Source organism: Symsagittifera roscoffensis, chromosome 8 (genome assembly GCF_963678635.1).
Source record: "Symsagittifera roscoffensis chromosome 8, txSymRosc1.1, whole genome shotgun sequence".
NCBI lineage: Eukaryota > Metazoa > Xenacoelomorpha > Acoela > Convolutidae > Symsagittifera > Symsagittifera roscoffensis.
The window spans coordinates 17,177,218-17,192,734 of NC_087069.1; the positions used below are offsets into that span (position 1 = coordinate 17,177,218).

General features: G+C 39.8%; 1 protein-coding gene across 1 annotated transcript; it reads right to left on the bottom strand.

Annotated features, from left to right (window-relative positions):
* Positions 1-308: 308 nt before the first annotated feature.
* Positions 309-3,566, bottom strand: LOC134853128 (tripartite motif-containing protein 2-like). Its single transcript, XM_063869072.1, has 2 exons — positions 3,154-3,566; positions 309-1,214 (listed from the first exon to the last, which is right to left on the bottom strand). Exons 1-2 carry the CDS (start codon positions 3,370-3,372, stop codon positions 432-434), a joined length of 1,002 nt encoding a protein of 333 aa, XP_063725142.1. The 5' UTR covers positions 3,373-3,566; the 3' UTR covers positions 309-431.
* Positions 3,567-15,517: the final 11,951 nt, after the last annotated feature.

Here is a 15,517-nt window from a genome sequence, read left to right on the forward strand (position 1 = left end):
TCAGGATTCCTATTAAAAATTTTTGTAGCTGCACGCACAGCAGATGAATGCTAAAAAAAAATTAGGCTAAGTTTGACTTCGGATCACTGCAAAAATTGTTCAGCGAATAGTAACGTCTGCTGATTTCGATTGGTTGAAATTTGTTCCATCATTCGTTCACTCCATCATGAGAATACTACACGTTAAAACCATTGAATAGACCGAATTAGTTGACTCACTACAAAATTTAGCGTAAATAATCCTTTTGTGTGAGCCTCTAGAATCCAGAGACAAGTCTTTAAACATACTAAAATTTTGTCAGAGAGATCAAACAAAACGAAAGAACAAACGAGAAAATTAAGAGCGCATTCTGGTTGCAGAACTCTAAGTAATTCACAAAATACACAGTTTGGCCTCATAATGTTCTCGAGATTCAATGTAAGCAAAAAAAACTAAGAAAGACTATAAGCTGAAGTACCTTCAACACCCTGAAATGGTAGTTTTCTGTCCTCTGTAATGGTTTCGCCTTGAACTTTGAGAACTGAAATTGCGTTTCTGCTTTTAGCTAACACTTCTTGAGTTTGCGAATAAAACTGAGAGCGATATATTTCAAAGGTGCCAGTGGTTGCACTGCCTTTGCGAATATCTCTCAACTGCCAACTTTTAACCCCTAATGTTGCTGTTTTTCTGGTCAATGCTGATCCTGATTGCTTCTTAGAGCTTCCACTGGTTTTGCTTTGACTGAAAGTATCTATCGCTTTGTTCAGACTGTTTTCAACTGCAGTGCACGAGTTAGACAACTTTGAAATGTTTGATTTGATATTCTCGACCACTTTTTTCTGTTCATTCAGTTCCTCTAAAGACTTCTCCTGGAGCGAATGAAAAATTTGAACATTTTGTGCGTTTTGCGTTTTGTTTTTCAGCTCCGTTAATTTTTCGAGTCTTTGAATAGTAGAGACAATTTCCTCGTTCAGGTCAACAGAACTTGACACCAAACTTTTGTAATTGTTTTGATACTGTTCAACAAACTTCCATGAATCGCTTGATGTTGTGATCAACTCTTTGAGCACTGATTTCAATGGCACGACTGAGTGGTCTAAATGACTTCGATTCCAGCAATCTTCGCAAACAGCCACTGAGCAGTTTTTGCAATAAAACTTCTTCGCATTTTTGTGAACACTGCAAAGGTCTTGGCTAGCTTGATTCTCTTTATTTGATGAGCTTTGTTGTGATGCCTGAAGCAACAAAATTAATTACCAAAATAAGAGTAAGACTCCTTTTGTAATCACAACGACTATAACGCCTGAAAGCCTATATAGTTTGTAGATCACATCAGATTTGATAATCACTCAGCTGGGAAGCTGAACTTAATCTGTGCCAAAGAGAAATTTCTAATAACTACACAGGTGATAATGGAGCATAAGATAATGTGAAAATATAATTATCCCGTTTTTGCTAAGATTAATTTCAATTATCTGGCTTTAGAATTATAAAACCTTGAAAATAGTTTCCTTTATATTTTATTCTATTTTTGCTCACTCTATTGAAATTACTAAAGAAAATATCAATTTTTGCTCAAAAATTACCTAAATTAAGCTTTTATTTTAAAAAAAAAGATTTTGAGAAGAAACTGCAAGACCAAAACAATCATGATTCCATATAACTGCAAATATTTGTCTTAGTTATATTTCATTTTTTTGAACTGACTAAATGTTTCTTGATAGTTTTTATCAAAAGGTTAGTCATCAAACTTTTTTAAAATCCTAAATCATTTAGAATACTCTGTTCTCACTATAAGTCTAAAACCTATTTCAGGTTTTATTGTTAAATCATCAAGTCCAAAGTTTTGCCTACAGTTCGCCGTGAAAAATTGAAGATGATCTCAGCTTTAGTGTCATTGTTCGTCTAACTATCAATTGAAAATTGACGCTTTTTACGTTAAACACTCTTCTGTAACCGTCAAAATTTCAAATATTTTTCACACAAATGTCATAAAAATTGGTCTGTGGAGTCACTACAAATTTGGAAACACGCTGATTGAAAGGTAGTTTTGTACATTCATTGAATGCATTATGGAATTGAACGTAATATCCAGACACGCGGAGAAGAAGAAAAGAAGAAAAGACTCAACTTTGAACCCAGGGTTTTGAAAAGAAAGCTCCAATATATTCTTCCATGCCCAAAAAGTGGGCTCATTCTATCACTTAATTACTCAAGCCAATGCGGAAAACTGATGCCTACTTATAATTTAGACTTACAATCTCATCCAGAAAGATGTACCATGTTTTCAAAATTGGACTCCTTCATCCGAATTTACTCGAAGACGAGTGGACCAATGATAAAAAGGAACTTCCGTGGAATTAGGCAACAAAAAAGGGACTCAACCCAAATGTAACTGGACTGCTTGTGCTTATCGTCAATTTTCGAATTAAACTCGCTGAGACTGTACCTAAAATCTTTGCTCCGTGAACTAAAAAGGGATTATTTTGTCTATTTTGAGTTTATCATTTTGAAATGGAGAAACGAGAAAACATTCATTGAAAAAAAAAACTCGTCTTCAATAAACTTTTCTTCTCTGAAGTAATACACTTACTCATTTTCACGGAAATCAAAGGACTCGATAAAAAAACACTCATTTTGTTTCGACTTTTGTTCCGACCGACTCGGCCAAAAACAGATATGTTTCAACGACTCTGCTGAAGGTAAAATGTGTTCGACACGAAAGTGCTATGTTTTGACTGTTTCGACTGTTTCTACTCGACCCAAACTAGCTATGTTTCGACCGACTCTACAAAAGGTATTGACAAGGTTCAACCATGTTTCGACCAATTATTGTATTTGACTTTGCGTTCGACTATGCTTCGAACTTATTTTGTGATTTTCGTTGTGCTCGAATGTGACTCGAAATAGTGTTCGGCTATGTTTCGACCACTTTTTCGATTGTGTTTAGGATTAGTGTGCGACGCGAAGATATGTTTTCGACCATGGAACTTCGGTCGATCCAAAATCCGTGTGTACGATCGAATTAGGTGGAAACATAAGTCGAACACCTCGACCCGGGTTAAGCAAAGTCAACGTGTTTTTATATGAAAAACCATTTTAAAATAAGAAATAATTGCAACTATGCTTAGAAGAGTCAAATTTCTTAACGATTAAAAACTTTTAGAAAATTACCTCAATTGCGGTTTTCAAATCGTAATTGATCGATATGTCGTCCTCGTTTCTAATGCTTGCAGCAATCGGTTTTCGACATTTTGAACACCTTCTAGAGTCACTGGTTAGAACTTTACGCAGGCAATCTTTCGGGGTTGAACAAAACGAGTGACCACAATGTAAAGCCTTTGGGTTCTCAAGAGTATCCAGGCAAATACAGCATTCAAATGGATCGCTCATACTGTATCCTGGCTATGTCCTGCTTGTAAGAAACAAAAGCTTTAACATTACAAGCTTTGATGCTTCGTAACGTAATTTGAGATATTGAAAGTTTTCAAAAACATGAAGCAAAAGTTAAAACATGCGTTTATAATAAAAAACTTGTTTTGTCAAAAATTGTTTCTATTGAGCGCAAATTAAAAATGTTTCTATTGAGCTCAATCATTTGCAGAGAGAAAAACTTTAGAGGCACGTTGGACTTGTAAGCAAGACAAAATGATCAAAATATTATAATCTGCAAAATACTTTGTACTTTGTAAAGTTATTGAGCGCTTAATACATGTTTTTCGTGCTCTCGCAGTTTTCAATTTTATTCTAACGGCAAGAAAACAAAAGCAAGCGAGATTTGAAAGCATTGTTTTTATACGAACGTAATTAAAGCAAACAAAAAAATCATAGTTAAAAATTAAAAGTAGGAATATTTGAGGCCTGTTTTCCCATCAACGCAGTTTTAGAAATCAGTTTTTTTTTGTTGGTTGTTTACTGGACAACCATTATGAAACACAACCATATTGTTAATTCTGTAGTTTCATCGTTTGTTTCAGGAAAAGATTTTATATATTATAAGTACCCATACTGCGGGTTTTTGTCCTCATCTGAAGTCCCTATCAGCTAAAATATGTACGATACTACTGATAGTCTGTACAAAAATCATGAAAAACTTCCGTGTAGCCATCTCGAGCTTCCAGACAAAATTTACACTCAATAAGTTGCACAAATGCTATAATTGATATTTTTTGTTATGGAGATACTACAGAGGTTCCCCCACTGTCAATTTTATCATCAATATAATCAACCATAACAATCATAATATTGAAGGAATTTGGGCAAAGTCCAAAGGCTTCAGAGTTGCGATTCTTCAGTTTTAGCTGATGTCTAGTCATTTTTGAGTTAATGCTGTAATTGCCAGCACTGTTGATTTGCCTTGTACATAGATCGGTCCCTGTGATATTTTTTGGCAAATAACTTTTTTTATATCTACGTGAGTTTTTATTGAACTGATTCAGTATCATGGCAAGATACGCTGTGAGTTTGTTTACCAGAAAACGTACTCTATAATTTGTTTTGGGGGACCGATTCGTCAGCAGACCAATCTTTTAGCATAAAAAGGAAAAATGAGTCTTTTAGCAGATCAACGTAAGAATGTTTGGACTAAGAATACGTGGGTGATTGATAGACATACTCAAAAAGATGCTCAGTCTTCAATTAAATCTTTTATCTCACGTTTTGTGAACAAAACTATCAATTTCAAACACACAACAGTCAAAATTTGCGGCAAAACAAAGAGTTGCGCGCACAATAACACCGGTGCTGAATTGAAGCGCAGCGGAGCCAATGCTGCGTTTGAAGCTAGATATCACTCTCTAAAACTAGTCTGAGTCTTCTAAAAAAAATGGTCTGCTAAAAAAAACTGGTCTGCTAAAAACCCTAGACCCTTTGTTTTGGTTTAATTTAGTTTCATTTCGGGAGTATATGGAATGCTTTTCTTTTTATTGGGCATGATGTCACCGGGCTGCAGATAGTAGAGTCGTAGTTGCTATTATCCACTTCGTGAAACAAAGGAGATCGTGCATCTCGTGATGGAAATAGAATTAATGGGGACCAACTTTTTGCCAGAAAAGGCATAACATGGACCTTTTACCAGGCTCGATGAACAAGTTGGATTGAGAGTTGTAATGGCGCCATTTAGTCTGGTTGAAAACTATGTTTTAACAATTTCTCAGCGAATCGTTCAGTAATTTAAAGTTTATCCTAATTGAATTATTGCAACGTGGTCTGGTAAAATGCCGGTCTGGTGATTGCTTTCACAGGTCCCAAAATGAAAAATCAGTGCCATAACGAAATTAAATTTCTCATCCTAAAATTGCAACTACAGCTTGTCCCGTCTGCAGTTTTACTTTCCAATCTTACAAAATGGCACTTTCTTCTCATCCGTTATTATTCATTAATTGGTCGCTTAATTTACTTCCGGTCCGGGTTTCTAATCCTTATTAGGCCATTCTTCAAGTCAATCATCACATCGAATTTCCTGACAAAGTCACGGTCCAAGATGAATTGGTCGGAGTTGTCTAAGTTCTCAATTACCAGGAAGCTCATCCAAAGATCCCGTCCTCCCACATGAAGACCTTTATTGGTGCTCTCCCGGCTACGGAGGTTGCTCCGCAGTTAGCGGCCGCCAATCTGAGGTTCGTCGGAATTAAGTCTTCCCTCGTGAAGCCCATTCTTTCCCAAGTCTTTGTTGGCATCACGCTTACCACTGCTCCTGTATCCAGAAGTCCTGTCACTCCGATTTTCTTCCCATTGGTGTCTAGCAGAGGTGCTGTCACATCTGCTTCGTATCCTTTGTGATCCGCGTCTTGCTCCATCATGGCGTCGTGGCCTATCCTACGGATTTTATGTTATTCTTGACCCAAATAGATCTGCCATATTTGCTCACTGTCTGTTGTTACGTAGGTCTTACTATAGATACTGATCCCATCCACGTTCAACATCACTTGAAATGGTCCATAGACTTCCACCTAGCGCCCGTGAAGTTTCTTTATTCGAGGGCCACCATTTAGTAAAGGTAATCTGCATATGTATCCAAATGCATAAAAGTGAACTCTGAAGGTTTACGCAGGTTCCTGATTACCTGATGTCCCGCTACCGAGATTATTGACCATTTCTTACTACCTTGTGGCACCAAGCCGAACGTCTGCCCGGAGATCACATTAAGTTTCAAGCTCAAACTGCTTGGTTCTTCCGTTTCCACTACCTCCGATGCTTTAAAGGCGTTCAGCTTCTCCTGTGTTTTCTCATTCTGTAGTTCGAGCTTAACTTTTTGTTCGATCTCCGTCGTCACCAAGTCGTGCTGGACTCTGTATGAGGCATCTCTTGCTGCTGGCTTACAGTCAATTTTCAAATCGTCTGCCGCAGTCACTGGTTTCGGTTCACGTACTTCTTCCGTTACTGCCTGCATTTTCATTCATGCCAGCTCTTCTTATTCCTGCGTGCCTCTGCTTTACTCAATAGGCATGCCTTGCTGGCTTTCACACTCGACAAAGCTTCCTCATGCCTAGGATGCTTGATGTCTGCCACTGCATCTCAGAATTGAGGACAAATTGATATTAAATGACCCTCCAAGTTACAAAAGAAACACCTGGGGCCGAACTTTACAATTACTCCTCTCATGAAAACTTCATGATCGACTTCTGACGCATCTTCATTCTCGAGACTGAAGCCTATTGCCTTCATGCCTTGTTTGTAGGTTGGGCATGCTGTTAACTGATGGTCTGTCGAACTGCAGTTTGCACAAGAGCGTGTCTTGTCCATGTCGTCCCTTGGTTTGTACCAATTAGTACCTTGGTTCGCTGGTCCATTGTTAAAATTGCCATAATTGTTTTTGCAGTAGCCAGATTTGATTTGAGGTTTTAGTGAAAGAAATTCCTCCTTAGCCAAAACGATTTAACAAGATTTCAGAAACTTTCTCAGCTGTGTCCCGCTGGTATTGCTTTTTGGCCATGACGTAGTTTAGGGCTGCTGTCCCTTCCAGGTTGCTGGTGAGCGCACTGCATTCTTGTCTTTCTGTCAAATCTTCAGTTTCATGACTTCTATCCAGGTATCAATACAGCCTTCAGATTTGCCTTCTGGATTTTTCACTGCGTTCACTGGTTCCAGATAACCTCGTTAAAACAGTTTCCGAGGACCTGTTCTCTTGTCTGTTGCGGTTGATTTCTTCCTGCAGGCTTTCTCTCTCAACGTGGACTGCCCTCTCCAGTTCACTCATTCTTAAGAACATCTGTTCGTTCTGTTCTCCTATGCTGTCCACTATGTTGGTCAAGGCTTCTTCGATTGGTGCCCCGTTGTCCACCAATGGCGTCACAAGTGGTGGTGTCACCCTATCGGTTCCAGACAGCTCGGTGCTGGTCGAGACTCGATTCTTACTTACTTCTCAGCCTCGACGTTTCTTCATAATCCGCTCCTGGATCCGCCGGTGGGTTACTTGGCCCAGCTGTTTTGTTATCCCCAGGTTGCACTCACAAACTCGTCACGGTCACAAACTCAATTGACTGGTTTGATCCTAACGTGATCTTGCTTATTGTCCTGACCACACCAAATCGGTCCGTCTCCTTATTGGTGTATGCTTCATTCCCCTTGCGAGCCGCACTAAACAGACAAAACTTGAAGGCAGTAATTTTCTCAAGTGGACGTCTATTGCAACCACCGAGTCCTTTGTTAACTATCTGCCTTGGGATTGCCCGAGCTAGACCGGCTAAAATCCTCAAGGCAATCACTTTTCCAAAAAAAAATAATTTTGATTTTAATCCACAGAAATCAGTGTCGAACTCACTTTTCAGTTAGAAATAGAGTCGCGAATCTCCGGGCTTAGACCTGTTGTGTTTTTACTACAATTTTTTATCAAATTTTGTTTAAAGGCAAGTTACCAGTGCAGTCACTAGTTTCTAGCCTGATTCCTAATATACTAATATCTTTTACTATTTATATCACTTCTTTCTACGTATGCTTTGGAATTCTTAGAATCATGTGCCTTATACGTATTTCTATGACTCCTCCGTGTTGATAAAGATAGTACCTTTCCAGATAGGACCTTTCCGGATTGGCAAAAACAGAACCCTTCCCGATTGGCGAAAATAGGACTTTTCCGGATTGGCGAAAATGGGACCCTTCCGGATTGGCAAAAATAGGACCCTTCCGGATTGGAGAAAATGGGACCCTTCCGGATTTGCAAAAATAGGACCCTTCTGGATTGGCAAAATGGGACCCTTCAGGATTGGCAAAAACAGGACCCTTCTGGATTGGCGAAAATGGGACTCCTCCGAATTGGCGAAAATGGGACCCCTCTGGATTGGGACCCCTCCGGGTTAGTAAAAATAGCTTTCCTCTGTCGACTAAAATTCACATCCGAAACCCTATGGTCTTCGAGGCTATTATGCTGTTTGAACTAAATAGGAAGGATGTATTCCGTCCCTACCAGATTAAAGTTAAGCCACTTAATTGACTATTCTTCTTAACTGTGAAGGGTGTTATAATTAGCCTAGTTTCGACTCGATTATCTTTTTCTGGGTTTCTTGGTCATTCCTTTTTGTCAGAAACAGCGTAAAATTGCCTTAATCAACCATTACTACCCTTTAGTAGGCGTTCATGGGCTTCCACTTCCACAAATTGGTGATTTTGCTATTAAAAATTTTATAAATTTTCTATGCTTTTTTTTCAAAAACAAAGACTCTATGACTGAGTTCATTTAATTGCAAAAATTTTCTATCTTATAGGTTCCGCCTAACATTTTTCGCAATTCTTGTCTTATTGACCCAAAAGTTGCTGAAACGAGCTCACAAGGCCTATACTCTTCTTGTTCAATTAAAAAAAACGGCTTAAAACGTTGCAGCTGAAAAACTTTGCCAAAAACAATGATACGTGAAACCTTCCGGATTGATGAATCCGCTAAATCAAACCAAATTTAAAACCTGTCGATTTACTAGTGGGTGTTGTCCGAACAAGATTTTTTATGGAAAGAACTCAAAAATTTCCAAAAAATTTTCATATTTTGTATTTTTTTATTCCTTTTTTCAAAAATCACGAAATTTGGTTTTTGTTACCCGACTAGTTCCAACCAAGTCTGAACTACAATTAATTGGTTCTACTAATTATACTAGTTCAGTTACGATGTAACTCACTAATTCAGTGCTTTTTTCCGTTTCAAAAAAAATCGAGATCTCAAAAATTGCGATTTGTGGGGGAATCAAAATATCACTATTTTGACCCTAAAACCGGTCTGTTTACTATGTTTTTTACGGTAGAGGTGTACTATTAAAGGCAGTATATATAGTAATATTGATAGCACTATACCCCTCCGGGTTTGTTCAACATCTGAATTAAGTGGCTTAAGTCGGAAATTCGCAACTCGGTGGAGGGTCACTTCAGTGCAGTCACTGTCGAGCTCCCACAGATTAAAATCCTAATTTCTGTACCAAGAGGGATACAAATTTGTTAACAATGCCCAATAGTCGATTGTTGTTGTCCTTGAGACCCTTCTTTTTGCTCCTCACACTGCTTGCCGGATCAATCTTCCGCTCTAATCCCTAGAACCTTCCGGATTGAGCGCAATTGAGTGCAACAACAAAATATCTATCAACTACAAACGGAAGGTACGGATGACACCTAGTCTGGGGGGATGATTTCTACTGACTCCATATTTTTTTTTATTGTTTTTGGTTTTTTGGTTACCACCCTTCCTAACACGTGAATTTTCGGTCTTACCTAGGTTAAGAAGCTAGATCTACCCGAACTACTTTTCCGCCCACGTGCTAAGGGCCTTATTTAGAGCATCCACTCGGCGCGGAGTGCTCTTTAACGGTTCTGCCGGTCATGATGTTAAAAAGATCAATACCCAGGAGCGCCATAAAAACATGTATGCAAAATTCGCCCTGAAGTACATATCGACGGAAAATGAAGCTAGGTTCTAAAGCGACTGGCAAGCGACTTAACGCAGATCTACAAGCTTTTAACCGCCTTTGTCAAAGCCAGTTTTTTTGATGGTCTTTCTAACATCGGGTCGACAAAAACGTTACTGTTTCCGGCTTCGATCCGAACGCTCTAATTAACTTAATTACTCGCAAGAATAGTGAGCTCATGGCTGAGTCTAAGTATCCCCAGACCGCGAGGTCACTCCTCAAAACAGGGCTACGTGCCAGTCGGTCATATTTGGAAGTTTGACCTTGAGCAACGTTTAAGACATGATTTTGGGGTAAAATGGGATTTTTCAAAAGTTCGAATTGAGCCTATCATGCTCAAATTCCTTGCGATAACAAAAAATACCAGAAAAACAATATAGAAGAACCGAGATACAACCGCGGGAAAGTGGTCTAAAAATAGCAGCGGGAAATTGCTATTTGCAATTTCCAAAAGATAAATCAAACAAGAGTAGAGTTGTCTTATTCTTGACAGGAGGCAGAGCGACCAAGAGTGAAGAAAATATATATATTAAAAGTGGACCAGAGTGAACCTTCGGTGGAAAGGTGGACAACCGAAGTTGCCCAATAGTCCAAACCAAAAATTTGTCTCTTGAGTTAAAACTGAGTTATTCCAAATTTCTTGTATTAAACGTCACTACCCCATTTATTCTAGAGTTACTTAATAATTTCGTTACTCAATTCTAGAGGTCGTTGTGGTATGTGAGTACCCAATTTAAACTTCATGAGTGTGTTTTAAATTGTTATGTTGAGTTAGGGAGAGCTTTTTTTTTATCCATATCAAATGGATCAAAGGTCCACTGTCCAATAAAAAGTAAATATAAATAAAATTCCGACCCTGTTTTTAACGGCGTTCACGTATTTTAGGTATTTTGAGACCTGAGTATGGGGACGTTCTTATTTTCTAGAGTGGGAGGGGGTATTTTCGTAGTGGCCTTTAAGCTGTAACGGGTTTTTAGTCTCACGTCGCAAGTGAACCGAATTGGCTCCGCCCGTTTGAGGTAGAAAAACACAAGAGATAGTGTCCCTGACTCTTGAGCCAATGGTTATAGGGCCTATTTTTTTAACCTCAAGGTGACTTAAGTAGGCGACTGTTACAACACAAATGGTTTAGGGTGGAAACCGGCCTTCCGGAGAGGAAATAAAAGTGTTATTTCCCCGGATTCAGAAATCCGGAGAGGTCTTGAGACCTGAACTCAAACAATTTCAAACTAACTTTTAGCTTCCTGGTTATGTCCTGAAATGAATTTAATTAACATGTGGATTCATTTTCTGACAATGAGAAGCTAGGGGTTAAGGAAAAGAGTTGATCCATTTTCGATGGAGATGATGATTTTTTTCTACTGAACAAAACAATCGTAATATAATAAAAAATAATAGCCCTGTTTTTAGCAGTGACTTGGTGGTCTGGGGATACTGAGACCCAGCCATGAGCTCACTATTCTTGCACATAATTAAGTTAATTTGAGTGTTTTGACCGAAGCCGGAAGCAGAATCTTTTTTGTCGACCCGATGTTAGAAAGACCACCAAAAGAACTGGCTTTGGTAGAGACGGTGAAAAGCATGTAGAGCTCTGTTTAGACGCTGACCAGTTTTTTTATTGCTTGGCTTTATTTTCCGTCGATATGTACTTCCGGGCGAATGTTACATTAGTTGTAATTGGTCCTGAATATTAAAATTAAGAAACTCGGTGGTTAGATTGAACAAGAAAATATCTCCCTCTTCGAGAGATTAGTCAAGCATTTCGTATCACCATGAAGTGCTCAGTCATCTTAGTTGATTGAAAACAGGCGTGCAGGCTAGAATATTATTATACTCTCCACTGAAGCCTCTCTAAACAAATAGTAAGTGTCTCTAAAACCACTAATTAGAATCACAATGCAAATTTATTAATGCCAATAATTCTTTAATCTTCAAAATTCAACTAAAGGTTTTCTTTTTCAGTTTCAGTTGCGGGCTTAGTTGATTTGTTTCTCCCTTGAGTTTTTGACACAAAAGGAAATTCTGAGTTTTTAACATATTTTCCGTCAACACTCCTTTGCTGCCTTCTTTGTTCCTTTCTCCAGGTTCTCGGGATTCGCGTTGTAAAGATTGTAGCAGCACAATCGTTACAACTTGGAATAGTTTTCGGTTACAATAATGTTCGTATCGCTCGTCTTTTTTGTCCGACTCTTCTCTGTATGAGAATTTTGTTGTTGTGTGTTTTTCGACGTTTCATTTGTCGCAAAAGATAAAAAAAATACGTGTCTTTCATGCCCAAATCGAAAAATTAAAAATTACCATGTCAGTGCAAATCGACTATTCCCAATTTGTTAAAAACCGCTAAAACCGCTAATCTTCCCAGTCAAATGTCACAATCAATATTCGGATCCGAACTTGCTTTTTGGCACATTCGGGTCGAATGTCACAAAGCTGACCTCGTTTTGGAGGTCAATTCACCAGATCACTCCTTCTTGCATCCAATTACGTTAGGGAAACTTCACTCGCCTACGGCTGGGACGACGAGCTTTGGTAAGTTAACCAGATGAGGAAAGCCCAGAGCGCATATGATATGGAAACACACAAGCGGTAAATTTGAACACTTAATGACTCTATTCAATAAGTTAATCACAACAATTAGGCTAATAATTATCACAACAATTAGGCACAACAACTATCTGAAATAGAAGAAACTGATATCAACACATTTAACATTCGCCCAAAGACTACACAGCGACGGAGCGTAATAAAAAGTACCTATTAAGGACTGGCAGGCGTCAGTTACCTTAATCCTACTCGTTTTTCACCGTCTCGACCTTGCCAGTTGATTTTCTGCTCTGTTTAGGGCTAAGTAAAAAGTTACTATTTTTAGGCCATGTAACATTCGTCTACTGCAGTCACACATGAGGCTTAAGAAAAATAGGCCCTATAACCACTGGCTCAAGGGTCAGGGACACTATCTCTTGTGTTTTTCTACCTCAAGAACGGTCGGAGCCAGTTCGGTTCGCTTGTGACATGAGACTACGACCCGTTACAGCTTAAAGGCTACTACTAAAATATCCCCCCACTCTAGAATTAGAAACGTCCCCACACTTAGGTCTCTAGATACCCAAAATACATGAACGCCGTTAAAAACCGGGTTGGAACAATCCGTTAAGTTACTTTTTATTAGACAGTGGAACTTTGATCCATTTCAGATGGATCAACCTAAAACTCGCCTTACCTCAACATAACAATTATAAAACACACTCTAGAATTTAAATTAAGTACTCACATTGTAGCACGCTCAAGAACCAGGAAGTAAATAAGTCGGTAAACAACTCAAGAATTAATAAAGTAACTAATATGAGTTTAATGTTAGTCAGTTTCAACAACAAGAACAAGTTTTTACTCTAGACTGCAAGTTCTCGTGAACCATTGGGACACTCTAGCTGTCCGCCTTCCCACCGAAGGTTCACTCTGGTCCAGTCAAGAATAGTATTCCAATCGTAATAATCCAACTCGAGGGAATGCTCTCGTTTCTGTCACAGATGGGACAGCTCTACTCTCGATTATTATAGTGATGGAAATTGCGAATAGCAATTTCCTACTGTTTTTTCTTGCGACTTTCCCGCGTGTGTGTCTTAATCGTTCTGAAATTGTTCTGATCTCTTTTTCTGATTTTCAGTTCTCGCGAGAAAATCGTGCATGACAGGTTCCATTCGAAATTTTGAAAAATTAAATTTCACTCCAAAATCAAGTGTTTTTTGCTTCTCTCAAGGTCAAACTTCCAAATATGACCGACTGGCACATACTCCCCGGACTCGAGACCGATGTCCTCATCGCGCGCTGTCTTCTGCCAGTGAGTCCCAGAAAAACCGAGTGTTGCTCAAGATACAGTGCCAGTGGTCATTTACAGAAGTTTGCAGCAGATTTAAGCTTATCTACACCCCAAAATTCACAGCCATTTAAAATTTTCACACTATTGCTAAACAGCAACCAAAATCTGCATACACCTGCACCCTTGAATTTTCGCTTTTCAAGCCAATCATTTTAAAATCTCTTTTGTCCTATTCAATCAGGAAATTGTCATGCAGCATTTCGATTTATATAATAAATATAGTATATTAGTAACAATATTTGCTTTGTTAAAATTTCTTTTTCGTGAATCCAAGTTTCACTCGGATCCACGCTCAAGCCCCCCTTCCCTCTCAAGACTCAAGATCCATCCGATTTGCCCATTCATCTCGTACTCTTCGCCTTGGAGGTACTGCATCCTGAAGTGCTAGATGCGGCAAACTGTCTCAACAGTTCCTCTTCATCATCGGAACTAATCACAATCTCCTCCCAAGCCTTCAGCTGTTCATAGGATCGCATCCATTCTCTCTGCTCCTGCAATCTCTTTGCTTGGTTGGGTAGTGCCTTCACCCTAGCTTCTCGGTTCAAGCAAAAGGAGTTGTGCAGGCTCAAGCTCACGTTCTTCGCCAGGTCTTCCTCTAGTATCGACTCCCTCGCTTTGGTATTGTCTCTAGACATCTTACCCACTCTTTTCCATCCTGTCGTGATCGCATTACGATGGGTTAGCAGGGGTCTCTTGAAAGCTTCCGGCCCAATCTCGGCCTGGAACTGTCGATACTCTTTTTGATGTTTTCTCATGTGATCTTTCGTTGTCATGTACAACCAAGACGTCAGTGTCGCCCGAAACCATGGAAAGTACCTCAAGCGACTCCATACGTGCCTGACTTCCGTCGGTATGGCGAATACTTTGCACGCAGTCTCAAACAACTCGAGTCTCCTGCTGTAGTCTATCGCGTATATTGACTCAGCCGTTGGCGTCGTCGCCTCCCGATACTTCGTTATATTCTCTTCTATCCATCTCAGGGCTAACATCGTACTCACTACTAAGAGCGTCACCTTCTGCCGGTGATCCGGTAGTCCGATCGACCGAATCTCTTCCACATCCCACACCAGGCAAAGGTTCTTGTGATCTGGATACCACACCGTTTGTGCCAAGCAGTGGCATGGGCATTCCCCATGAGAGATCTCAATGCTCCTGAGATTACGCTCCCCTGAGGCTTCCAAGAGAGGCTCAAGCTCCATCATTTTCTCGTGCATCGTGTCGTTGTCTTCCAGGTTCGGAGTACTTCCCACAGGTTTCCCGATCACGTTTTGTCTCTCGTGATCGCTCGTGTTTTCTCTTTCCAACTTCAGAAGATCTTCTCCCCAGATTTCGCTTAAGTCATCCCTCAATTCTTTTGGTACTGTCCCTTTGATTTTTCTCAACAACTTGTGCGAGTGATGCGACATCCGAGCCAACCTCACGCACTTGGGCACTGAGAAGGCCTTGTCCACCAGTATTCTCTGGCTGGACACTTCCACCATCGCCATGTGTAGCGGGTAGTGACTTCCGCACAAGTTGGCCATCATTGACCCTATCAGCGATTTCGCGTTCAATGGCAAGCCATAAGCTTCGCTCATGGGAAATCCCATTTCCGCCTCAAGACCAACCTTCCAGCTCCGGATGTGTTTTTGAGTCACCTGCAACACCCCGGGCCATGATTCTACGCTCAACGCCGTCACTAAATGATGTTCAGACTCCAGTCTCTCCAGTGCCTGCAGACCACACATTCTCGAGAAGAATCCGAGAGCTGTCGCTATATTCACCGTGGTTCTCGCGT